Genomic DNA, 27,968 nt, shown 5'->3' on the forward strand with positions numbered 1-27,968 from the left:
TATCAAAATCTATTTTTAACTCTTTATTCCTTTAACTATTTTATTTCTATTACCACAGAAATGTTTCTGTTACAGGGTTATATTAATTCTTATGGTCTTTTGGGTGATAAAGCTGTAACCAAATTATTTAAAATGGCTTGGGACTTTCGCCCTTCAGTCCGTCATTGACAAAAATTCTCATCATTTTTAATAATGTATTTCTTCGTTCCTATAAAGCCTTTTATTTTGTCTTCCTTGCCATGGAAGTAAATTTTGAAATGCTCTCTAAACAAAACAATAATTGCTTTATAAATGCAATAATTTAATTTATCGTTTTCTGTAATGATTATGTCGATAAAGAAAACTATTTTAAAATTTTTTAAGTTACTTTCTTCCAAAAATTTTCTTTTACTTTTTTCAATGGTCATATTCTTTCAGTTTTTGAAATTCTACCTAACAAAAAATCTGAATCAAAATCCAAAGGCACCGAAAGAAATTTTTTAAGGATTAAAACCAGGAAAACATGAAATATTTTAAAAATTGTCAATATTTTTTTTTATTGTAAAAATAATTTTATGTGTGCACATCACAAATTTTTAACATTTCTATAATTATTTAGTACTTAGTACTACACCAACAATGTTTGCAAAAAATTAACATAACATTTAAATTTCGAAACATATAAAAAGGGTAATAAAATTTTTTTTATCTAGAAAAAAATTTACACAAACATGTAATTGCACTTAAAGCAGATGAAAAACATACTTTTTAACATCAACTTAAAAAGCTGTATTTAGTACTAATGATCAAAATTAGACTACTATCAGTTACTATTTTCAGAACGTATTCACAAAATTTATTTTTGTTTAAAGCAAGCCTATACCATTGCCTGTATTTTGCTCATTCAAAATTGTGGATTGCAAGAATCGTAAAAAGGTTTACAAAAAAGAGGCGTAATATGTAAACCTTTTAATGGGGCATTTTAAGAGAAGAAAATACAAAAATTGAAGAGATACTAAAGTTAAATTTCGGATATTGATAAATAAGCGATAGAAAAGGCTATATTAAGCATTTACAAATCTTGTTTTTACAAAGACTATACAGGACCTTTCAGATGAAAATTTACACAAGATTCTTTTCTACTGTGATTTCAATTTTTTTTTCTTCCTTTTTACTATAATGTAGATGTTTTTCAGCTAAACTTTAAACATTAAATCAATCGAAGAATTTTTTTGCTATTGTCATTATTTTACCGTTATATTATTTTAAACATAATGAAAATAAAAATTTATATACTTGTTTCAAATTTCAGTCAAATAATTCAAAATTAAAGTAATAAACACAATTCTGATAATATAAATGCTCGCAAACTTAAAATGTTGTTTATTGTCAGTGCTAAAAGAAAATTGCTTCTAATATCATATCTTTACATTTTAATGCAATTAAACGAATACAAAACATTTTGTAACAAATCTATTAATGCAATGAATGGTGACCTTTATATAAGAGAAGAAAACAAATGCCAAGAACAAATTAATAAATGAATCTTAGAGCACATTATTATTTACACAAAAGACTTATCATTTATTAAAAATGAAAGAAAATTCATGAAAAATTAAAAGAAACCAAATTTTAAATACATTCAACAGTTTCATAAGGAGGAAACTAAGTACTATGAAGTTTTTTCAACATTATATCTTATAAAGTTTCATCAATGCTCATATATCTGCCAACCCACTTTTTCTATCATTCTAAAAATTTATTGCAAAGTTGCAGAATAAATACTTGACCTTATTTTTTTCTGAATTTTTAAATTCTTATTTGAGTTAACAATGAATAAGAATAAAAAAAATCATGATAAACATTACAACTATTTCAATAAATAACTATTTAATTTCAAAACTAAACATACTAAGAAATAAACTTCATCCAATTATAAAAGCAATATATTTTTACCATTATCCTTTTACATAAACATCTCTATAATCTTTTGGTGAAACACAATTTTAAAAAAATATTTGTTATTAAATACGTTTTTATTCTTTGTTCAAAACAGCAATAATGCTTATAATTTTCTTATTACTTTTATTTTTAAGAAATCTTTCTATTAATTTTTAAAAAAAATCTTGTCTGTTTAATATATCTTTCCATGAATTTACCACCATTTAGAGTTTATTCTTTCAATTGGAAGTCTTTATTTTTGTTTTTAGTTTTCTATTTATTAAATTATAAAATCTTAAACAATTAGGTAGATTACATTTAATGAAACCTTGGATATTCTTATGTTTAAATCTAAAATTACTTGTGGGGTAGGTGTTTCTCTTTGTTTGAAAAGTGCATGAATGTCTTTGAAACATTAATTTTAAATTCATGTAGTGCTCTCATTATAATTTGTTTTTGTAATTTTTTTGTACCATTTCATTGGTTTTTAAAAGAGCTTTAATTGTTTTAAAACTAATGGTTTTCTTACTGCTTTAAATTATTTTTTTTATGTAATATTGTCTTTTTAAAATCTTTTCCATTAAAGGGAAATCAAATTTTTTTCAACTATTTCTGAGGCATCCAAAGAGCTTCTGGGGAGACTTTTTGAACTAATTCTGGAAATTCCATGAATCGTGGTGCTCGAGGAAATGCTTCTGGTTACCACTTATCTAACTTAAACAGGATTGCTGATACAAAATCAAATATAAACCGGAATATGACTTTACTGCATTATATTATTGATACTTGAGAGAAAAAAGTAGGTATTTGTATTTACTTTAACATATAATCATGGTTGCTTTTGCCTTTTGCAAAGCCACATCCCCACTAATTAAACTAAGAAAAATCCAAATCAAGCTCAATTTCATCTAAAAATTTATGTGCAACTTCTTACTGCATTGCAAGCAAAGGAAAGAACACTAAAGTTGCAAAAAGCATCACAGTTTTGCTTGAAAATATCGATTTACTATGTTTTGAGGCATTGAATAATTTTTTTTAAAAATAATTATTCAATTTGAAAAAAATATTAATGTATAGTATTTAGTATTTAAAAAATATAGTATATAATTTAGTACTGGTATTTAAAAAAATATTAAAATTAAATTTTTTCAAGTTAGATAAATGATATTTGTTTACATTTTAGTCAATTTTAAAATAATACTCGCGTTAATCACTTCTGTAAATTTTAAGATAAATACACTAGTGTTCAAAAATGAGAGAGTTTTCATATTTGGTAGCCTATCTCCATTATGACAAACCAGATTTTAATACACTATAAAGTTGATATCTGCCTGGAAAATCGATTCAACAAATATCCTCTCTTTTTAAAGTTTAAACTAGGTGAGCTTGATGGCTGCCTAATTTCCATTAAAATGAAATCGCCACACGATTCCATTCTGTAAAGGTTAACATTGAATTTTAAGACTTCATCCATGTACCTCACACCAGTCAAAGAACCTCTTTCAAAGACATGGATGGGTCAATGACCATTCAACATTTTGCCTATCAAGACAATCAAACCTCTTTTGCCTTAATGTCCAATTTTTCAGATATCTGGAGACATCAAATTTCTGGTTCTTTCCATACATAATTATGAATTATTCAAACCAGGCACTCACTATCTACCTACCAACTAAATAAATCAACTGCTTTAGCAGAGGAAGTTTGATAATCTTGGCAGGCATCATACTAAGTAATTAAAAATCTTTCTATGTTCTTTAGAGAGGTAAATTAGCTAGTGTGCAGCATATGGATAAATTCTAAAAGCTCTATGATTGCCTTGATCAACAATAGACACTCACTTAAAGCTGTTTGCTCTCGCAGAAGATATTCGCCAGATGATTGGCCACTCAGATCTTCAGCTTTATAGAACATAATCTAACTTTATAGTAGTACATGTTTGGAATGGAGAGCAAATAAAATAGAACTCACAATCTTTACTATTGTCCAGGGCTTGAAAACAGCTTTAATGAGACTCTTTTAATTTTTTGTTGTTTTAATTTTGCTTTTTCTATTACAACAATAAAGGTTTAAAGTTATTTCATATCATTATTGAACTTGCCAGTGGTTATAAAAGCATATTAAAATTTATTGTCTATATTTATGAGAAGGTATAAAATATTTCTGTAAATAGGGAACGAAAGTAATATATTTTTTATTTGACAAAAAATTCATTTATGTTAGTTTTTTTTTTAGAATTCATTGATTACACAAAGATTATGATAATGTTTAAAGTCCTATTAATATTGTTTTAACTTCTTGAGCATGTTGTATTGTTCTTTTATTTAAAGAACTTTTATACAGCCTCTCAAACCAGTCTTTAGGAGATTTTGACTCTAGAAATAAAGCAGTGGTTTACCAATCCAAGAACTTCTTGGGATAAGTGCTAAAAAAAGGTATAGTCTTAAAAGGTTTGCCAGGGATTCTAAATTTAGAGAGAGATACTTATCTATAACAGTTATTGATTATCATAATAATAGTCTTTAAAAGATTTTAAATTTTCATGTCTCTCGAAAAGGGTTTCAGTGCAGCTGCCAACATTTTTCATAAAACAGCACATTAAATACTAGTTGAGAAAATTTATGGTAAAGCCTGATTCACTTTAAGTCTAATATTAAAGCTTTAATAAATATAAAGCATCAGATTCATCCATCATCTTTCACATTAAGCAATGTGTTTTATACTAAACTTATGTAAGAATGCTACAAGATATGCTTTCAATGCAGTTTCAATAAATAAAAATGCATTAATGAAAATTTCAGTTTAAAAATTCAGCAGGCTTCAAAGGAAGTGTGCTGCGTCCCCAAGAGGCGAGAACTATTAAGCCCTCCAAAAGAACAGTGATTCTTTGAGAGGAAGTCTAATATGCTAATGAGAAGAGGCAGTCAGGGACTCTGGAACCCAACATCATACCAAATTTGGTAAAAGAGAAAAAATTTCAGGACTGAAGAATGTTAAGAACGTTCAGAATGTTATGGGGAATGACAACAAACTGGATTGAGCCAATTGAATGTGTCACCCAAGACATGAAGGTGATTCAAAGTCATGGTAAAAAAAAAAAGCAAAAATGAGACGGGGAGAAAACTAACCTTGAAAGAGTAAGAGTGACCTTGACTCACAAAAAGAGGAACGATGAAAAAAATATTCCAATGCAAGAAAAATTTGATTAAATTTATTTTTAAAGGTGGATTGAGTATTTAAAAATTAAATACACTAAAAAAGAAAGGAAAAACAAATTGCGCGAGAAAAGAGAGATTGAATTAATAAAATAAAAAATAGTCACACATCACTGTGACATTATAGTTCATGAATAAACTTCCACAGCCTAGATTTAGAGAATTCAGATTCGTATATAAATAGACTGTACTTTTGTGTCAACTGTAAATTAACATAAGCTCTTTGAAGTTATTTATAACTGGAGTAGTCTACTGGGGTTAAATTCTGTGGAACGTGTGAAAATGAGATTTGTACTTCCAAAATTTAAAAAAAAAATACATTTGCTCCAAAAAGAAAAAAATTACTTCCCAAAAACTAATAATATGCCCCATAAATTGAAAAACTTATTCTAATATTGCATAAGTATCCAAAAAATGCAAATGCCATCAAAATCTTTATTTTAACTACAATATGTTGTGGGCCAAAAATAGACCATATGCTATTGAAATTTACAATACCTTTACAATTGTGGATAATCTTTTTAAGTTTATCAAATAAATTTTATGAAGTAGCTGTTGCTGCCTTTAATGACTGTGCCTAATGTTTGTCATTTAGTCTATTAAAGAATTAAAAAAGCTTCATTAATTATCAATTATAAATTGAAAATATTTAATTTCTAAAAAGGTTTAGTTTAAATATTATAATTAACTAATTTTTTAAACATATTTTAGAAATATGAATTCATTTATGATTTGTTAAAATTATTTTCTCTACCAACTGTGTAACTGTTTTCTCTACCAAATTACAGTTTTGTTCATAATATTTTGATGAACTTAAATCCTGCTACAATAGTTAAAGAATTGGATTTTTTTTTTATGTATATATATAAAATTTCCTTTTTATTGTGAAGTTTCTCAAATTTTCTGTTAATAATTCCTTTTTTATTTTAAAATTTCTTTGTTAAAAAGCATACATTTTATTTGCTATTTAATATTATTTCTTTCTTTCTTATAGACTAACTTTAGATTACTGAATAATAAATTTTATAAATTAATTAGTAGAAATAAGCCATAAATATTGACTATGTTTTTAAATTATTTTTATTTTACGTATTTAAAAAATAGATCATTTAAAAAAAAATGAAAATAAAGACTTGTAACATTCATTTTAAAAAGAAGAAAAGTTTGGTTTTCTGTAATAACAATATAAATTCTGTAATGGCATAAAGTTATTAATTTAAATTAAATCTTTTAGGAACAGAAAAAAAAGTTAAGGAATATTTATAACACATTGTGCATGAAAGGAATGCTTATTATAGCTTTGTATGGATTTGATTTGGCAAAAGTGCAGCAATACATTAATAATTTTTATGAATAATATTGAATTTTGTCTGTTTATATAAATTTGTTACAAATAACATTTAAACTGATTGTTTTTACAATTACAAAACAAAGTCTTTCTTATTTTAAGGTGACAGAAACATACATTACTACAAAATAGTTTGTGAACCACCCTGGTATTATTTGAATCTATTTTTGACTGGCTTTCCTCTGCAGAGCCTCGGAATCATGCCCAAAAGAGGTCTGGATGCTTTGCGATTTGAAGAATTTTGTTTCTACAAACTGCATGCTGTCAAACCACTCTGAAACTATTTCTATGATTGTGCCGAGAAAAGTAAGTTGTTAATAAGTCATATTAATTAAATTATTTATTTCCATTTATGATACAATATCCTTATAAAATTCATATAAAAGTGTATCAGTTTTAAAATTATAAGAAGCTAGAAAATTTAATAACTTTTGACCAAATATGGATAGTATGCTTTATAATGATTTAGTTATTATTGAGAACATAACTATCTGGAAATTAAACTTTCTTGAAAAAAATTAAAAAGTGTTATCTATTAGAATTACTGTATATTTTTTTTACCTCTTTAACTAGTACCTAATATGATTTGGACTAAAAATATGTAAATGAAGATAAATAGAAGAATGTATTAACAGATTTTAACAAAAGGGCATTTTATTACTCTTTTTGGAAAAGAAAATTCATTAATCTAAAAATAGATTTGCTTTAAAAATATGCATATGATGTCTAATTTACTGCATATTATAAAATCATTGAAATTTCGCATGTTTCTTGGGCTTAATTTCACTATAAATTGTTTTTGGGGTTACTGAGGCGTTATCATACAGTCGCTTAGACAGAGTAACCCTGGTCAGAGGAAAGATACTGTACAAAGATAACTTTGATTGGGGGTTTAGCACAATTCTGATCAATTTCCCTAACTACTTGGTTGAAAAAACAGTGAAAAGAAACAAAGGTTAGCCACAAGATAGCCAGATCTAAAACAGATGGAGATTCATAGTGTTCGATTAATGTCGCATGAAGAAAATGAAAGGCTTGATGTAGAACAGGCTGTAGTGCTTAGAAGGTAGAAATGTTGAAATACCTTATCCTTACGTAATGTATACCTTACTATCTATACCTTTAGTGAAATATCACATTAACTACTAAGGATGCTTTTGTTTCTTAAGAGAAAACATTTAATAATTTTAAAAACTGGTACCGAAATTTTTTTTTATTACAGCCGAACCTCTTGAACTCGAAATTGACAACAAAAAATTTAATATCATAATTATTTATGTTAGCCAGATTTCATCTTATCCAATACATTATGAAAACAATTTATTTCATACTATTAATACATATCGTGTACTACACTTATGTCCCATACAAATGAAAATAAGCTTAAGAATTTTAATAATTTTATTTAACTATTTTATTTATTTGCCCATCTGCTACTCCTAACAAAGGTGGATAATAGAAATAGCATTCCTCAAAATGAATAATTGACACATTATGCACATGCTTCTGATCTGTGTTGTGACCTTTCATGTCAGCTTGAAATTTTCATGTTCAATATGCTAAATGCTATAATAATTGATAGCTGACTAATGGGACCAAACATATATATCATATAAAGCGATATTTCACCCTAAGTGATTTCGCATTAGTGAGGTTTGACTGTATTTCTTTTTTTTTTCATATGAAAAAACTTTGATATTTTTACCTTTTTCGTTCATGGGAAAAATTATAAACACAAAGGAATAAGAGATATTGTAATTAACATATTTACAACTAACTTCGTAACTACCCTTGGAAATTCTCTTAAGTTCTACTTTAAAACAGAGAATTCCTTTTTTGATTCTAGTTACTGTTTTACCCTCTGCCTGACAATGTATTCGTCATGATGTCTTATTGTAATTGTCGCTTAACTTGATGGTATTTCTTGATTTTATACACTAAGTAACAAAAATATATCATAACTGGCTTTATATATTTACTTATGTATTATATTAAAAACTTATTTTTATTAGTCTGAACTTATTAGTCAGAGCAATTTCAAGAAGATTTGTTCCTGACACTGAATAGAAAAAAAACTAAAATCTATTCTGATATCTATGAAATTAAAGTACTAGTCATTGTATGTTTCATTGTAACTCTGGATAAAAAAAATTATTTAAAATGCGTAGCTGTCAGCTTTCATGAAAAGATTGGAGAATTCAAATTTTTTTTGAAAATATTACTACAAATACTATGTTACATTTTAATTCAGTTGAATTTTAGTAAATGTTTTAACTGTGATTTTTTTATTTAATCCAGCATTCAGATAAATTTTTGAAGCAACAGATTTAAAATTCCACTTAGTGCTGTTGGAATTTTAATATTGTCAGAATTGTGGTTTACTTTGAAACATTTTTGAACTCATTTTTGGTTTACTTTAAAATAACAAGGAAAAGCCCCTATCTACTCCAAAATGTTTCTTTTTATGTCATATATATATATATATATATATATATATATATATATATATATATACAGTACACAACCCGTTATCCGGAAATCAGAAAACCGGAAGATCAAAAAACCGGAACGAAATTCGATAAATTTTCCAGCCATTTTTTTTCAAAAAAATGCGTTTTTCCTCATAAGTTTTCAGGATTTTTCGTTCTTTTTTTAAAGATGTTTGTTTACCTTGCCATCATTTTGGAAATAATCATTAGAGTATTACTTCATCGTTTTTTTCTTCTTTTTAAGATTACTTCGAAATATTTTCTTTTTTTTTAGTTGGGTTTAACAATAAAAAAAAACGGCTTTTTGTAGAGATTCAGAAAACCGGAAAAATCAGTTATCCGGAATAGCGATGGTCCCGATCGTTCCGGATAATGGGTTCCCTACTGTATATATATATATATATATATATATATATATATATATATATATATATATATATATATATATATATATATATATATATATATATATATATATATATATATATATATATATTTCTTTTTTTTTTTAGTTTTGTGAAGAAAAAAAAGCATCATGAAACTTGCAAAAGTAAACTCCTTGAATTATACTTATATATAGGTATTTTGTGTGAAAAAATATACGAGGGTTGTAAATTAAATAGTGGCAACTTAACCTTGAAACTCACTGAAGGGCAGACATGCGCAAATTGTTGAAAAATAGGGGCCAGCTTACTAAGTATAAGATATTGAAGACATCTATTACTACTCAAGAATTCACTTCATGGAGGAATTTGAATGGAAGAATTCAAGAATTTGAGCATCTTTTGTAGCAGCACTGTCTAAAAAGCAATGGCAGAAACAGAAAGCACATTTCCATAACTAAGAAATTCAATAACACTTTGACTCTTTATCACAGAGGAATTCATTGTATCAGCAAAACAATCAGTCACATTGAAAGAAACATGGGGAAGGAATGTTTCTTTTCCATTTCCTTTCAGAAAGCACATTTCTATGGGGAAACACATAACCAACATTGTCAGAGCTATCACTGTTCACTTACGATCGACGGAAAATTCTTACACAAGCTTGCGGTCGTTGATGTTATGGTAAGGAGAAGTGCTTTTTTTTGCGCATTGAAAATCGGGAACAATGCTCCCCATTGCAAGTGCAGACATCAATCCATCAGGAAACATTGTGCATGTCTCAGTAAATTACAATTTTTAATGCATTGAGAAAAGATTCAGACATCAGATTGGAGAAGATATCACAACATTGAAGTTTTTCAGTGCATCCTTGTATAGCCCTTTTCTAGTAAAAAGGTTTGTAACAACATGTGGTTAAGTTGGGATAGTTAGGAGATAGCCTTTAGTGCAATTTTTTTTTCCTAATCAAGTTTAGTTTCATGCTTTCTTTTCTAAAAGTAAAAAAGATATATTGATGTATTTTATAAAAAAAATATATATTTTACGAATAGTTGTTTTTAGAGTTGTATTGAACATTCAGTTTCAGATTAAAATAAGTTGCTGAACCATCTTACTCACAGGGTTATAAGAAAGGAACTGTTGAATTTTACTTTTGATGTTTGAGAAGGTAGGCGATCTGGTTCTGGATATAATAAAAATAAGGGATTAAACCATCCAAAATGTAATAAGGATCTCTTGTTGTAAGTCTTCTAATATGATTTTTCAGTAAGAAATTTTCTTGTGTATATTTGAAACAATTTTAAAAGAAAAATTCGAAACCAGCTATTTCCATTTAACTACTTCCTGTTCATTTTTTGCTTAGTATTTTAAACTGGGATTTTGAATTTTACTTACACATCTAAAAATAATTAAAACTATTGGTTCAAACAATTTTATTTTAAATCAGATTTAAAAGAAAAATTCAAAATCTGTGATTTCCATTTACAAGTTATGTGATTCTGAGGTGCTTTGGTCCTTCCTCCTTTAAACTTCAGTTTAGTACTGTATAGCCAATTTTGATTCTATCATCAAATAACAATTATCAATGATTTTTTTATTTTTATTATTGTTAATACTTATTACTTTTTTTATTTTATAATATAAAATATATTACCATTTTATACTTTGAATTGACCAAGGTGAATGGAATGGGTCCATTTGAAAAAATTCACTTATTTCCTAAGTTTTTTTTTTTTTTTTTTACGCAATTTTTTTTGTTGAATCTTTACAGTTTAAAATTTACTGTCTTGTCTTTTATCAAAATAAAATCAGGTTTAGTAATAATTGAAATTTTATTTCAAATTGACTTAATTTTTATTTATTGCAAATCAATTTTTTATTTAAATTTGTTAGTAGTACGCTTCACATTGCTGTACCGCAATAATAGCGTTTCTAGATAGCATGTCTGGCCTAACGAGAATTTTTTTAAAAATGCAAGTTACTCTCAACATGTTAATAACAATTGTCAGCTTTTAAGCTTCATCTAACAAATTTTCTTTGTTTCAATGAATTTCATTCTGGTCCCGACTTGTACCCTGATTAACATTGATAATAATTTCTGATTTTTATAATAGTATTTTCTTTTTTCCAGACTTAAATTTTCATTGGCAACACTTTGGGCGAAGATTTTGACTAGGATCATTAAAGTGTGTATTAATCAGAAGTTAAGCTGTAGAACACCATGTGTGCTTTTTTAAATTATTTATTATGTATGAAAGTAATGAAACTTTATTTAAAATTTTAGGTTGCCAATTCGTTGCAAGGGATAATGGAGATTATTCTATGTACCAAAACAATCCAGATAAGCTTGTAGAGTGGTCATTAGTTGAAGAAATAGTATGTGCAGATTTTCTGTGAGATAGTCTGTCACATTGGGAAAAGTAATTTTTTTATTTTACAGCACATTTGTTTTCTGTTTTAATCATGCTGTTAGTAAATGTATAGTTTTATGTAATTTATATTACATCGAGTAGCCTGCACAAGAAATATTTTCTTAGTTAATTACTTTTAGTTAATTTTTTTTGCTAATCACTTCATAAGAAATTGAAAATTTTGTTTTAAGATATAATTTAATTGTTGTTATGCATCAACAAAGTGCTCAAAAATTTTATCTCTTAATTTAAAATAATATTGTTTAGGTTTTAATTAAAAAGTAACATAATAGATAAAAAAATTTTTTTAAACAATTGAAAATTTCTGCAATAATTTTTGTCCTTGTACATATCGCAGAATTTTGTATTTCTTCAGCGTTTAACATGTCATGATGCGATCTTGCCCAATTTGTCTTCACATTTCAACTGCTGCAAAGATGTGTGGACATGTTTATTGCTCTCCCGGCATTCTACATTATTTGGCTTTAACTGATAAATCTTGGCAAAAATGTCCTATTTGTTTTGAAGCAGTGCAGAAAATTGATTTAAAAAGGTAATTTTATTTATTTATTTATTATATTGTGAACTTGACAGTTTCTTGATGATGATTTGAAATTTCAACTAAATATAAATAAAGAATAATTCAATTTTCTACTTTAAATGGTTATTATCTGTTTTTTTTCATTTATTATCTGTTTTTAGACTTATTATTTAATTACTGAAGTATTGTTTCTCATCTTATTTAAATATATATATATAAAATTCAATGAGTGAAATTAAAGTTAGTTATATGTTTTCAGTCTTTTGGTGGATTTTATTTATTTTTTCTCTTATAAAAAAAAAAGTGAGTTAAGACAAGCAAAAAATTTAAGATAACAATAATTTGTCATTTTTCTTTATATTTCACAACATGTGTTGCTGTCTGTATGTATATCTATCCATCTATCTATCTGTATATATATATATATATATATATAGACTCTTTGCTTTTAATTTCCTACGCGGTGAGGACTTTATTATGTAATAATAAAATATTAATGATTAAATTAAATTAAGTGAGATTATTTCCTATAATTATATATTTTTTAGCAATCATAAGTCTTCAGTATATTTATATTTTTAAAGTATAAAGATTTGTATCTAATTTTTTCTACCCTTTTAAAATTTGGATACCTACATTCTGTTTTAAAAGTTTCAATTTTTGCCACATTTACCCCTGTTGAAAGTAACGACAATTTTTGAAGTCAGAAATTAAAAGTGCTAAGCACATTTTTGTAGCTTTAGATAAACTTTTACTTCTGAAATCTTAAATTCTTAGTTCTTGTCTTATGATGGCTAATTATTTTTAACATATAATATAACTGTTGGAATGCCTTTGCTTTTCCCTTTATCTTTCAATGACACAAGTTTAAAGGCATTAATAAAAATTGAAAATAATTTTTAAAATTTTTTCTTTGTGTTTTTTTTTAAACAGTGCTTCCATAAAACTATGCAAGTTCTGTAACTGTTAGAGATGAAATTAAATTATGCTTAATGAAAAGATAGAAAGGATCACTGATTTCTTTACCAGTTTCTATTGAAAATGCTCATACAGCTATATTTACTGTCAATGACGAAAATGTATTTTTTTTTATAAATTATTTTTTACAATAATTTGTTACAATTTAATGTATTTGTTACAATTTAATGTATTTGTTACAATATAATATATTTGTTACAATAATGTTTGACATTTGGTGTTGGGTAATTTCAAATTCTTGCCCTTTTTTGATTAGTTATCAACAATCAATTGTATATTTTTTTTTTAAAAACTGAACAACTTGTGCAGGAGGGAAGGAGACATGCGGCAGAAATTAGCCTGCTGCGACTTATGTCATTACATAAGTAATTAGAAATATAAAATCAGTATGAAAACGCTCATTGAATTAGTATTTATAAATATCTTCATGAGCAGAAAAATAAAAACTTCGTTAATGGATTAAAAAAGACTGAGAAACTTCTGAGTCACCCCCGCCCCCATCATAAATTCAGTTCGTTATTAGAAAAAGAGAAATGCATTAAAAAGCAAAAATGATCATTGAATAAAAATAAAATATTAATAAGTAGTAAATTGCATATTTTTTTAAAAAAAAATAAGCATTGTATTTTAATATTTTTTAACAATGACTATTATTTCTTAACAATTAATATTATTTCTTAATATTATATCTTTGCAAAATAATGGTTAAAAATGATGAACGACTGCATTAAATGTAAAAAGAAAACCAGGATTTGCGCAATTAAACGAAGGCATGTTTACATAAGTGAGAGAGATTCTCCATCACTTCAGGATTTATCATGTCAGCGACAGGATGAGTCATGATAAAAGAAACACAGGGGAAAATAATAATCATTGCCACAACTATCACTGTTCACTTGCAATCGAAAATTGCTCACTTGCATTCGAAAATTGTTTGCAAACTTGCAGTCATAGATGCCATGATTGAGAGAAGTGGTCTTCGGCAAACTTCTAACCATTGATGTACTATTGTAAGCAGTCAATACAATTTTTTCCTCTACTGTTTTTCAAGTTTTTACTGTTTTTCAAGCCTCTACTGGTTTCTTGCATACAACAATGAATCCCCCCCCCCTTCAACAGCGTTGTACTCATTGATTAGAAGAAATCATGTTGTCTACACAAATGTATTTCTACCACCTATAGTGGAAATGACTAAATAGCTCTTCTAAGCTTTGTTTTGTAATTTAAGTTGCAGATTTTCTGTCCTGTCCAGGGGCCCAACGCTTGATGGGTGTTAAATTTTATTAATTTCCCTTAATGTCTAAATTTTATTATATTTTAAAAATCTCCTTAAAGTTAGAAAAATATCTGAAAAAACCCTTAGCATAAGAGATTTTTTTTTCTTATCTCATTATTTGCTTAGGAACATATGTGTGTAATGTGAACTATTAAATAATAATATTTAATTAAAAGAATGTTCTAGGTGATTCCAGAAATTACTTATGGCTGGTCAGAAGGAAGTCTTTTCTGTCATTGAAAGAGAGAGAGAGCTGCTTATGAAATGGACACTCCAGTGGCTTGCTTTATGGAATCTGCCTTTACGGTAAGGTCAAAGTTATGCCAATAATTCAATTATTTTTAACTTATCTGATTTGTTTTTTTTTAGTTTAAGTTTAATTTTTAAAATTTATACCTGTGATATTAATATTTCTTGTATTTTTTATGAACTGTAACAGTTAAAAATAATTAATGTTTGAAAAGTTAATGTATTGATGAAAATATTTGAACTGAATATTGTATCTTGATAAAATCTCATTGAATATTATAATATTTTACAGAGTGTTCACTATCCTTATATTACTTATACATAAAATAAATTTGAAAGAATTTTCATAAAAGCATGGTTCATATTTCACTTCATGCTTAATATCTTTATTAAGTGAATTTTGCTCTGATGTTAGTTGCATATAATGTGCTCAGAGTTTAATGCTAACACTGCCCAGAAAAAGTGAAATTTCATTAAACTTTTGTTTGTGTATAGGGAAGACCATTGTAAATTTTTTGATTAATTGATTTATTGAAAAATTTTACTGTTATTTATTTCACAAGTGTTCATTAAAAGAAGATAACTGTATCCCTACAACCTGTTGATAACATTCGTCAACTTTTATCACTTAAAAGATTTAATTAGGTATTTAACATTCTGAAGTTTTTTTTTCTTTGCAGCTACTTCATGAAAGGGATATTGCTTTAAACCAGAATGTAGATCAACTTAAGGAGCTCATTTATAGAAGCAATGTATGTGATTTTTTAAAAAAAAATTATTGGAACAAAGTGTTTGTCTTTTAAAAACAAAATTAGCAAACAAACTTTTTAATTTTGTTTCTTCTTTGAATTATTTGAATATTATATTCTTGCAAACAGTGTCTTTTTATGACTTCTATAGCTATATATTACCTCGGAAACAAATTTCTTCTCTAAACCTTTCTTTTTATTATTTTCCCTTTTTTTTGGTGGGCATAATTTCATAAATGCCAACTCTACTGTTTCTAACAGGAGTTGTATTTTGCTACTGCCTTCCAATTTTTATTATCTCGAAAATTTTCCCCTCTTTTATTATTTGTTTATATTTTTGTGAAAAAGTTTAAAAAAATCCTCTTAATTTCATCATTAATCTGTTTGCGCTCAAAAGAGAGCGCCAGTAAAACTGTCACAAGTTTCATATCAGATAACACCTGACAGTATCTTTGCAGTTGCTCTCATTGGATGAAATACATTCATGCTTTGTTACATTTCTGCTGACACTGACTTAGTGAGAATTTGCTCTTAGAAATAATTTCAATTTGAATGAAGGGAAGCAAAAGTTTGAACTTTTGTCTATATTTGTTTATATGCTTTTTATTATTATTAAGTAATGAAGATTGATTCATATAGAATAATTATTTTATTAATTTTGCAGGCTTTTAAAAAATACAAAAAAAACCTTTTAAAATAAAAATTCTAGATTCTTTTCAAAATTTTTACTATCTTATTTATCTATAAATTAATAATTAAATTATAGCTTCATTTTATTGATTTGAGTTTACAATGCTCGACATTCATTTCTATGATGTAAATTTTTCGGACAATTAAGCTTACATTTTTGAGTCACTTTTTTTCCCTTATTGCTGCTTGCTTTAAATAAAGCTATTTCAAGTTTTTATCTTTTTTATAGTTTTCAAATAATATAAGAATGTAATTTATGTGGAATTTTTATTGAAATTTAATACATTATATACATATACTAAATCTTTTACTTCATATTGCTATCTTAAAATGCGATTAATATGTCTAAGGTTTTAAGAATGTAAGGTTGGTGGCATGTACACATTTTAATTTTAGTGTCTCTAATTTTTAAGCTTAAGATAATTTGTCTAAGGTTCAGATAATTTGTCTAATGTTAAGATAATTTGTTTACATTTTGTTTAAAAATATTTTTTGCAGTTAATGATACAAAGTTCATTTAGTTCCTCAAAAACATATACTACTTAGGAAAATTAGAATTAGTTTAGTTAACTTGTTAAAATTATCTCTTTAAAAATAAAAATATTTGCATTAAATTTTGTATAAGTTTCATATAATTGCATTTTAGGGTAATGTACCAGAGAGAAAACATCTTATTTCAACAAGTTCAACTGAGTCTTATGAAGAATTACATGAAAGTATGTTGTTTTTGCCTATCATATAATGTTAAATATTTGTTACTGTTAATAAAAATATGTTAATGCATATAAAAGAATTAAAATATTAATGTTTCTTTCCATTTTTTCTTAGTTTCTTATAAGATGCAAGTTAATTAATTATCTAATATGTTTCATTGTAGACATAATTAATTGATGATTGACATTCAAACATGGTTATTTGAAGAATTTCTGGAGAAATTGTTTCAGTTGCAGCTGCGATAAAATTTTTTAGAATCCTTTAATTCAATATCGTTTTTACATGCACGCATTTTGTTGATGTATCACCAGAAAGTCTAGCTGTGACAGGTTTTTGTGGAGTCCAAAAATCCAGCCATTTCATCTATTTCATGAATTGGGTAACCTCTCATTTAAGGTTTCATTTCAGATAGGAAAAATTATGAGAATATTTTGGCCTGTATTAAAATCATGCTATTCCCAGTTACAGCTTTAAAATTGTGATCTTGTGTACTTAAATTTTCAGTAGATTAAAGAAAAGTTTTCCAAACTTGCTAAATGTTTTCAGTTGACCAGGTACTATATGTCAATAATTAAAACATGTATATGTTAATTATGAAAATTTCTATGTGTTAAAAATTAGTATAAAACAGGTTTTTTTAAAAAATTTCCGGGAAGTATTTGCTGTAAAAAAAGGTGTTAGCATTGAATGTGTCGTGTTTTTATTTGTTAGTAGTCTAAATGAATTAGCAAATAAAAAGCATCACCAGACATAAACCTATTGTAATCCCATTGAGAAAAATCAAAACAATCTCGTCATTCTCTGAGTTTGAAATAAATGTTATTGTGCCTAAGTTTAAAAAATGAATATAAAAAAAAACTGTGGTTTTTAAATATTTGTCCTAAAATAAAAAATTGTTATGGTGAAATTTATTGTTCAGAGCAAGCTTAAATAATGAAATGACCTTATGTTTGTTATTGTACTTTGTTGTCCAATTAAATAAATACAGTACTTGGCTGTGAAATGAAATTCAATGATCCACAATGAATCTCTAATTCATAGGTGAGGTTTTAACTTGTAAGTTACTGAATTGCAGTCACTCTAATTCTATTTTAGGAAGAAAAAAAATATTTAAATTACTGAAAATTCTTTTAGTGTTTCAAAATGTCTGAATAGCATGGAATATGTGATGCAAGTATGAATTCTATTTCAGACTGAGAAAGAAAAGGGGTGACATTTTTCTAACGGTATTTATTTATCTATGTTTTACTGCATTATTATACTATAAAGTTGAAACAATTTCTCTTTTATCTTCAAAGTGTGAAGAATCTTAATAAGTTTTTAAAATATATTTTCCCTTTTTTTTTCTTTCTTGTCATTCTTATTTATTTTGTTAAGCAAACCAAAGTCATTTATTGTTATGTTTATTCTACATATAGATAGTTTGAATTTAAAGTAATCTAAAGTATTGTAACTGTTTCATTCTTTGTTTCATTTAACTTTAGTTGAAGATGGGCAACACATTTGTATTCACAACATAAATGTAAAGATGTTGTTAAAAGAATATGGCTCCTTGGAATTTGCTCCTGAGACAATTAGAACTAAACTTGTTGAAGTTGAAAGAGTCACCATGACCGAAGTAAGTAATCCTCTTGTTTTAAACTTCCTTGTTCTAAGGCTTTTTCGCTGAATAAAATTTTACACCATATTTCATGCATTCATACGGGATCTTCGGAAAAGGTTGAGATATCTTTAACATTTGCTGTTAACCTGCAAATTCCATGTTGCAGAATTCAATTTTTCTTCTGTTGTCGCAAAAGAGACTATGTCTCAGTTTAAAGGTAAGCTCTATGTTGTTTTCATATTTGAGAATAACAGTCATGAAATACTTTTTGTTAATTTTATTTGCTGCAAAAGGGATACTTTAAGAATTATTTTTAATTATATTATATAATATTAAATTATTATTAGTTGGATAGCTGAAAAAATGTGCGTCATATTTTGTTTTGTTTGCCATGATTTTAAACTTTTATGAAAGAAATATGTGTGGCACTTGAATAAATATTGTGGAATACTTAAGGAAGTATTGTTAATTCTTTCATAAATATTGTGTAGCAATTTGAAATTTCAATTATTATTTTTATTGCAAAGAATTGTTTGAAAAACAATTTTATTGCTCCAAATCCGATATTGATTTGCTAGAAAGCAAACAGGATAATTTAATTTCTTTCACATCAGAATTTATTTAACTGATGAAAAAACTTATGCTAAGCTTTACTTCCTCTCCTAGACAACAATTAAGTAGTTTGCTGTGCATAAAAGCTACCTTCTTGTTGGTACAAGTTCTTCAGTTTAATTTGTATCTTTTGTTATGTTTTTTATTATTATTAATTAAGTATAAAATCTATGGCTTTAAAAATATTTTTTATTTTTCGCTTTCTTTATCAAGTAATAAAAAATCAATAGAATAAAACTAAAATTTAGCTTTTATCAATCAAAAAAGGAAGAAGAAAAATATTTATTAATGTATTTTGTTCTTGTAGGTGTATTGCCTTTCCTTTCTAACTTATCTCTTGTTTGTATTACTACAGGTTTCCCACAGTCCTTAAAATCTTTAAAAATTGCTCAATTTTTATTTTGAAAAATAAGGGCCCTTAAACGAACTTAATTTTGATACATTGGTTTTTAAAGTCCTTAAATTTTCAGCATCAGTATAGTTCATAGGAACAATTTTTTAAAACAAAAAGTCGTTTTTTTATCGCTTAGAATTAAACCAACAATCAAGGGTAAAACATTTTAGAGAGACAAAAAGGAATATGTGTGTGGGAAGGGGGCTACAGGCAAGGGGAAAAAAGCATGTCCTTTCTATAATATATTGGTTTATTCATTAATATATTCTGCCATTTGCCTAGAATGATATTCTGTAAGGAGAGTGAAGAATTCTAAATGAAAAGAATAGTGTTGACAAGGGGGATACTGCTCGTGGAAGAGATAGTACTTTTTTGGGGTGGGGAGGGCAATTTTAAGATATCTAAGTTGAAGACCCACACTAACCTTCAAAATTAGCTTTTATTTTTTCGTTACATGTTATTAATTATGAAAATTAATGTTATTTCCTTTTTTTGTTATGAAAATGCACCAAATTATTTATCTCATGAAGGCTTCTCATGATCTCTTAGCCACAACTGAAAAAAGTATGAAAGATGGGTTAAATAATAAAGACATGTCAATTATAGAAAGCGAACCAATCCTATTTTCTGAGGCTAAGTCGAGAATTGTAGAATATTTAACAGCATTGGAAGATAGCAAAAAGAAACTTACTTTGTTAATGCAGGGACCTTCAAAAAAGTGTAAAAAATAAGATATGTCATTAATGAGCAAAATTAAAAATTCTTGTTATTAAATTCTTATTTTAATTCTTTTAATTAAATATGCCCCAAATCTTTGGCTAATGTAATAAAAAAAAAGAGTTTTTTTTTTGTCAGGAACTGGTTATTTAATCATAATCATGCAAAGTCTTTGAAAATTATTTAGCATTATGTTAATGCTAAAAATAAAAATATTTTTAATGTAAATGTAAAAATATTTTAAATATTTAAAAATGCTTAAAAATATTTTTTGAGAGCTTAAAAGGTGCTTATTTTTTGTTTGCACTCACACATAAGACATCTTGTATGGATTAGCAGTTCCATTTTGTTGATGTTTATTAATTTTCTTTTCCTATTTTAAAATTATCAATATTATTTTTTAGACTTTAAAAGCCCTTAACTGTGCAAGAGTGTGTTTCTTCCTCTGAAGATGAGAGTAAAATAGATTTCCTCTCTGTTTCATGCATTGGGAAAAATTCTTTCCTCCAAGCGTAAGTTTAGTTCATTTCATGTGGGATTCACTATTGTGCTAAATAACTTAGAGTTTATTTTGCTTAGGTGACCCCTCAAAGAAGTCAAATCACAATGTACTTCCTACTCATCTGAAAATGTTTGAAAAGGATCCTCTAATCCTGATGTAAACAATTTAGAAATAAATACTGCATTTATTCAAATCTAAACTGCTGTCAAGCCACACTCCCAAGGTTTCAAGATGTTTTGTTCCACATAAAAAATTGTGTAATCCAGCAAACCGAAGACTCTCCATGTAGTAAATGGTGACTGGTGCATGTTTAATCTGCCGAGTCACAACATCCTCCATGTCCCCATAACATTTTATGCCTCTGGGAGTACTGAGTAGGAGATTGATCATTCTCTGGTTTAGGTCAAAATTATAATCTGTGAATGAATGAAAGATTATAGGAATGGATCCGCTTTAAATAGATGTGACTTATGGGTGTTTCAGAAGTCGAATTCTTGGGCATAGATGGCGCCAATGGAAGCATAAACAAGAAAAATCTCACCTCGGTGCCTTAATAGACAACTGCAACAACAAAATATAATTTTTTTTTAAAAGTTTTTAAATGTGGACTATTAAGAAGTGAATAATTCATTTGTTTTGCCAGCATTAAAAACTTTCAATACGTATATGAATCTTTAATTGCTCAAACTGTCAGAATTGTATTCTGAAAATGATTTGTCATCTCCCACTGTGACATCTGATTTCAAACTTTTGCTAGTATTTTCTTACACAATGTCATCTTTTGTGATATACAATGCATTTGTTATGTGAGGTTTTTGTAAAAACAATGTATTATAGTCGAATTGGATACTTTTCTCACCCAACAGCTATCCATTCTGAATTTTTGACTTGTAAATTCTAAGCTTCTGTCGAATATATAGGTACTTAACTATAAAGTAGAAAGTTGATATGGTGACCGTGTGGTCTAAATGAAATTGCACTTCTGAACATGAAGTCGCTGCATCGTAAATACACAGAATTACAGCAACTCTTAAATGCAGAACTTATTTTGACAAAAATATCATTCTTCTATCTACTTTATTCTGCATTTTTAATTTCTCTTCTAAGCATGCTGTTTATTAAAGTACAATTCCACAAAATATCATATGCTCAGAAAGCTCTTAAATCTAAACAATCATAAAATCAAAAAGAATACAAATACCACATCTTTAATCGCCAAAATAATCTATTTATTACTTAACAGAAAGATTGAGTTCAAATTATTTCTCCAATGTTGGCAGGTATGCAATGCAGACTCTGTTTAATAATTATCGCTTTAATTCATTTACTGATGTTTTCTAATCTTGTATTGTATTATTTTAGGAATTGTTTGATAAGACATCTGAAGATTTTACTTTGTTTTTGCAAGATATTCCCTTTGTAGATGAAATTGAAGTTAGCTTTGAATGTGCACTTTGGTTAAGCAAAGCTGATTACGTGAGTGCTCTATCACTTTTTTTTAAAAACTGCTAATAATTTAATTAAAACTTTGAGAAATAGTTTTCTCTGGTTTATGTATCTTTTAGTCCACAAATTTGAAGAACCCCCAAAATTATTGTCTTCTTAAAACCGAACACTCTGTTTTTATATTTACATTTGCTCAAACTCATTAGCTTTTCCAAACTTTCCTCTATCAAGCGTTACTCAATTACCCTGTGGCAGAATCATGGTGACATTGTCGCAGAACGTTACAGAGCTCTTGCAGAATGAGTTTTCTTTTGAAAAAAAAATTCCTTTTCTTTTCTACAACAATTTACATTTAATATTTGAATCCTGCATTTATATAATCACTTTTTGACTTGCTTAATTTATGCTGGTAGTATCGTAATTCGATGTGTCGGTGTGTAAATAATGTTTTGTTTGTATTTTCAGCAGATGTTGATATTGATTTTCACTTGGATTTTAAATATTCCTATATATTTCAATATGGAAAATTCGAATTGTGCATTAGAGTATTTACTTTTTAAGGCAATAATTCTATCAAATGTTTGGCAGTTATTACTATTAATTTCACCATGATTTTTAAATCTGATATTTTTCATACAATATTCATTACAACAGCCTGATCTTGAAACGAAGCATGCATTTGAGGAGTCCGATTTGCGTGATTTCGTGACTCTTTTTTTTTTGCAATTATACTTCTACGGATTTTATGATTTCTAATTGTTTTTTTCGTTTTTTTGTTATGATGATTATTTACAGAATGCGAAGAAGGAAATAATTCAACCCCCCCAACAAAATGCGAGAATATAACCCATAATATTAGAATAAATAATTATTCCATGTTCAATTAAAAATTTATATAGTTTTTTTTAAATATAGTTATCCAGTTTTTTTTTAAGCACAGCTCTTTCATTTTAAATTAGTAACGTATATGTTTGTTATTATTAAAAGTATCTTGCAGAAAGATATTAGTGCTTGAGAGCTCTGTCACAGATTGCTTGATAAAGTTCTGACACGGGGGCTCAATTGGAAAGTAATGCAAAGTTTTCAATACCCGAGGACTCTATGATTGCGGAATTTTTTTAATGTTGTATGTTCATTAAAAAAGCAGAAATTTTCTTTTTAAATTCTTGTTTCTTAATAAATTTGTTTCATGCAAAAGGCTTTATTGGGACATTAAAAAACATTTCTGGGACTGAAAGTCATGAGACACTTGATTTATTTGCAATACTCCACTCTCTCGTTTTGGAATCACTTGTTTCAGTTGAATTTTTTTTCCTGTTCCGTGCAATTTAGTTAAGCAAAATCTCTTGGCAGTATAATTAGGAGTTTTTGAAGTCACATATTCATGCATTATATTTTTCTTTCTTTCAAAAAATTTTCAAATTAGTTTTAGAGCTATTAAATTAAATTTAATCTTTTATTTCTAAAGAAAACTGATCATGTAAAAGTTATTATTTCTTTCAGCCTCGTACTCTTTTGTCTGAAAATAAAATGATCTTTGCCTTTTTTTAAAAAATTCAGAATATTTTAAGAACAACTTATCTTAATATTTCATTTTTTGGGGGGTCTCGATTAAACATTTTTTTATCATAATTGTGTAGGGAGCCACGTTTAGCAACTAAGTACTGATTCAAATATCTTAAAAAGTCTCAAGTAATTTTCTAAGTAATTTTTGTATATTTTAAATTCGCAAATTTCATTTCGTAGTCTCGGCTATTATTGCCAGTGTCATTTTTAATAAATCTTGTTGTATCTTACAAAATGAAACTTGTGGAAAAATCCTTATCATTTTTAGCTTTCTTTTAAAAAGTACAAAAATTGCTTGATAATTTTTAAGATATTGAAATCAGATGTTTTTCATTAGTTGCCAAATACAATTCATTAGAAAAATATGAAAAAGATTTTTTTTTAAATTTTCTGTACATGCGCAATATAAACAAACTACTTTAAATACTCATATCTTGAGCTTATTGAATTATTTTAAATCAATATTTTTATAAATAGTTTTAAATTTTTCTAAAAATTTGTACTGAATATTTTTAAAGTTATAGCAAAAAAACATAAGACAAAGAAATTTGTTTTGTATAATCTCCATAAATATTTAAGCTAGGCTTAGAAAATTTTATGCTGTTATTACAAACCACTACCAAAATAAGCAATAAAAGCTTCTTAATTGATTTTCTTGCATAGGTGTATAAAAATACTTTTTTTAAAAAATTTATTATCAGTTTCCTAAAATTCTGAAAGCTTTAAACTTTGTTGCGAAGTATAAAAAATCTGATGAACTAAAAACTGATTAAATTACTAAATAATACTCTAAGTATTTCTTGAGAAATTTTAAAAAATATTGTAAGGTAGTGTATATATATATTTCAGAGTCATGACACAATGAATGATTGTATGGTGTCTTTGGCATCTAGATGTCTGTTGTTCAAGTTGTCCTCTTTAAATAATAGGAGATGGAGACCTGCACAAACCTCAGTTTTATGAAAATTTATCAAAGGTATAAATGAAGATTCTTTGCAAAATTAATATCATGCAACTTTATATTTGCTTTCATTTTTTAAATTTTCTTTCTTTTTTTTCTTTTTATCTTACACCAGTGGCGGTAGCAAAAATCTCTGACATATGCTTTTAGTGGTGAGACTTTATTTTAAAAAAAAAGGCAAAATTTTAAACCTAAATTTCTTTCAAAGGTATTACCACTTAATAAAAAATATCTTAACTTCTCTGTACTTATGTGAGTGGTTGAAGGTTAATTGTAGTTTTGTAAAATGAATTTTGTTATCTTACTTTTGGTAATAATACAGTCAATGCTTTCTTGCTGTCTAAATTATTATGTTGTGAGTTTTGAAAAATAATACAACTGAAAACATTCATTTCTCTCGAAATAGTTTTTTTCTTGGAAAAAAAATTATAGTTTTATTTTTTTCTATTAATAAAACAGACAATATATTACAGTGCCTCAATTCGAAAACGAACCAAAGCAAATTCCAAAAGCTACTAATTCTTCCATGCTTTATAATTGGTATAAAATTTGTATGGGCATAAATAACATTATTTTTTATAAAGTTTCATTCTGCTCTTTTAAAATAACCTAACAGTTACTATATATCATAATTCTGCGAGGAAATATTTCTAGGTTTTCATTATTAAGAATTATAATCTATATACCTTGTGAAGGATTTTCTTTTTCTTTTTTTTTTGAGGAATTTTGTGTTTTGATTATTTTTTATTTATTATTTTTTCCCAGTTTGAAGGACTAGATACATCTGTCTTTACACTCTCAAGAAAATGTTTTATAAGTATTGAAAATGATATCTTCTCAAGCAGCATGCCTCTATTTTGTGTTAAGAAGGAAATTGTGCGCATCATTACAAAGGTTGGTTAGTCCAGGAGTTTTCTTGTCTTCTGGATTTGGTTCAAAATGTACAAGGAAACGTAGTACAGCATTGATGGTTGTAAACCTGAAATTGGCTTGACTGTTCAATACTGGTTACAAAATAAAATATAAAGTTGTGATAAAGATAAATATGTTGAGATAATGCTATCTTTAATGAGAGAAGAGGATTGTACCATTCTTTTACTCAGTACTGTACAGATCTCAGAATCGTAACTCTTAACACAAAATTTTTCAGCAACTGATTATTTGGAGATATAAAAGTGATAAAAATTATGGCTTTTGAAACAAATCTAAAATAACTTTTTTTTACTCCTTGGAACCATTTTGAAAGCAATACAGAAGAGTATAGACCGTGTAGGAGAACAAAAGAACTTAAACTGAAATGCTGTGAGAAAATATTTTTAGTGATTTAAATGCAGTTGTCAAAAAAGGCAATATGTTTTAGTTCTAATTTAGCCAAAAATTAGAACGTTGATTTCAAATATTCAATAAAATTTTATATTTTTTGCAATGAAAGTGTCATGTATTTTTTAATTTTGTATATTTACCAAGGTATTGATTTTTTTTTTCTAAATATATACCTAAATAAATTTTTCTATACATATATAGAATTAAGTAATATGTGCATTGTAGAATTCCACTATTTGTGAACGCTAACTTGTATTGAAATCTTTGTTGTTGTACAGTTATACTGTATTGTTTTTATGCAAATTAAATAAATGCAAATCATTTTGCTCTTTCATAAATTATGCATCTTTCTTTCTAAGAAAACAAATATTATTATCTTTATTTCAACACGCATCCTCACTCAAGAAAAGACTTTCTGATCTTTTTCTCTAGAGTTACATTATTCATACCTCACAAGTCTCCTGTTTTTTTAACCAAAACTCCTGTATTTTACGACTATCTCCTGTTTAACTGCATATTCTCAAATTTTTCCATTTTTGTTGAAGAAATTTTTTAAAAAATTTGGCAATAAAATATTTTTTGATGGCATACTTCTTATTCCTTAACAGATAGTACTAATGCCGGTACTACAGTATAATGATTGTGAATAGTTTAAGTAAAAATATCTTCAGTGGTTGACAGATCATAGGGTAGAGTCCCCTTGCCGTCTAACCGTGGCAGTGTTTTGTGGTTTTCCTCTCCATGTAACGCAAATGCGGGTTAGTTCCATCAAAAAGTCCTCCACAAAGACAAATTTCTCCCAATACTTGATCCAGGAGTTCCTTTGTCTTCTGGATATGGTTCAAAATTATAATTCTATGGAGTTGAACGTTAGTAGTCGTAAACCCAAAAAATTGGGTTGACTGTTAGACGACAATTATAAATTAAAATAGTTTGAAGTAATTATTAATAATGCTTTAAAAAAGTCTTTTTTAGATTAAAATTTATACACATATTTTTTACCTCGCTAAATGTAACTGCTTTCATTATATCCAATTTAAAATTTCTCTTTTTGACTTTGGTTATGCATGATGTAAAACTTTACTAGTAGCCTAAAAAATTTCGCTAGTAAAATCTCAATGATTTCATTTCTCCAATGCTGGCAGGTATGATTATTTCTAATGTAACTTGGTGATTGTTTCATTCACCAAATGTTAGCTAGTTTAGAAAGCTGCATTTTGTTCTTGATACTTAAGAACTATTTTAAATAAATGCTAAATGCTTTATTGCAAACTGTTTCATGCAATCTGTTTTATGCAATGCATTCCTTCATTTAAAAAAACTGATTGGTTATTACTTTTGTATTTTTGATGCTGGCTCTGTACAACTTATATACCAAGCAGCAGAATTTACAAAGTTAATCTGAAGCGCAATCTTCATATTCTTTTATTCAAGAATTCCATTTCTTCATATTCCAAAAATTAGGCATAGTCTAACATATATCAAGCAAAAATTGTACATCAATTAAAAAATGTAGCACTAAGTCATATTTTATGTAAATTTCTGAAATTCTGTAAATAAATAAATAAAAAATTCTTAATTTTTTTAAATTTTATTTAACTTGATATCTTTAAAAGAATTAACGAAAAGTAATTAAAATTTTCAACACAGTTTTCTGTCTGCTGATTTTAATATTAAAAAAAATCTGTGTTTGCTTTAAGAAAATCTTCAGATATGCTTAGTAAATAACTCTTACCGCAAATAATTTCATCACTCCCTCCAAAAATATTACTCTTTTTTAATTTTGTAACATAAATTTGAAGCAGCATTAAAGTGCAAGGTATATTGAATTATCGGAAAATTTTATTTGACTTTGGTTTATACTAATGACTTTTTTATACT

General features: G+C 26.9%; 1 protein-coding gene across 27 annotated transcripts in view; it reads left to right on the top strand.

Annotated features, from left to right (window-relative positions):
* LOC147806723 (E3 ubiquitin-protein ligase RNF10-like) overlaps positions 1–27,968 on the top strand; it is a 141,265-nt gene that overhangs the window by 112,872 nt on the left and 425 nt on the right. For 4 of the 27 annotated variants that reach the window (XM_087167093.1, XM_087167081.1, XM_087167078.1 and 1 more), the window contains 11 exons: positions 2,507–2,719; positions 6,586–6,789; positions 11,487–11,541; positions 11,640–11,775; positions 12,143–12,319; positions 14,748–14,867; positions 15,491–15,562; positions 16,896–16,965; positions 18,448–18,581; positions 22,154–22,267; positions 25,530–26,425. In XM_087167093.1, coding sequence (XP_087023219.1) covers positions 14,826–14,867; positions 15,491–15,562; positions 16,896–16,965; positions 18,448–18,581; positions 22,154–22,267; positions 25,530–25,667 — 570 coding nt within the window. In that variant the 5' untranslated portion in view covers positions 2,507–2,719; positions 6,586–6,789; positions 11,487–11,541; ... (1 more) ...; positions 12,143–12,319; positions 14,748–14,825 and the 3' untranslated portion in view covers positions 25,668–26,425. The other 23 variants (XM_087167092.1, XM_087167091.1, XR_015435087.1 and 20 more) reach the window with 22 other exon arrangements.

This window comes from Parasteatoda tepidariorum, chromosome 7, assembly GCF_982258835.1.
Source record: "Parasteatoda tepidariorum strain Cologne lab strain chromosome 7, Ptep-v5.0, whole genome shotgun sequence".
Taxonomy (NCBI): Eukaryota; Metazoa; Arthropoda; class Arachnida; order Araneae; family Theridiidae; genus Parasteatoda; species Parasteatoda tepidariorum.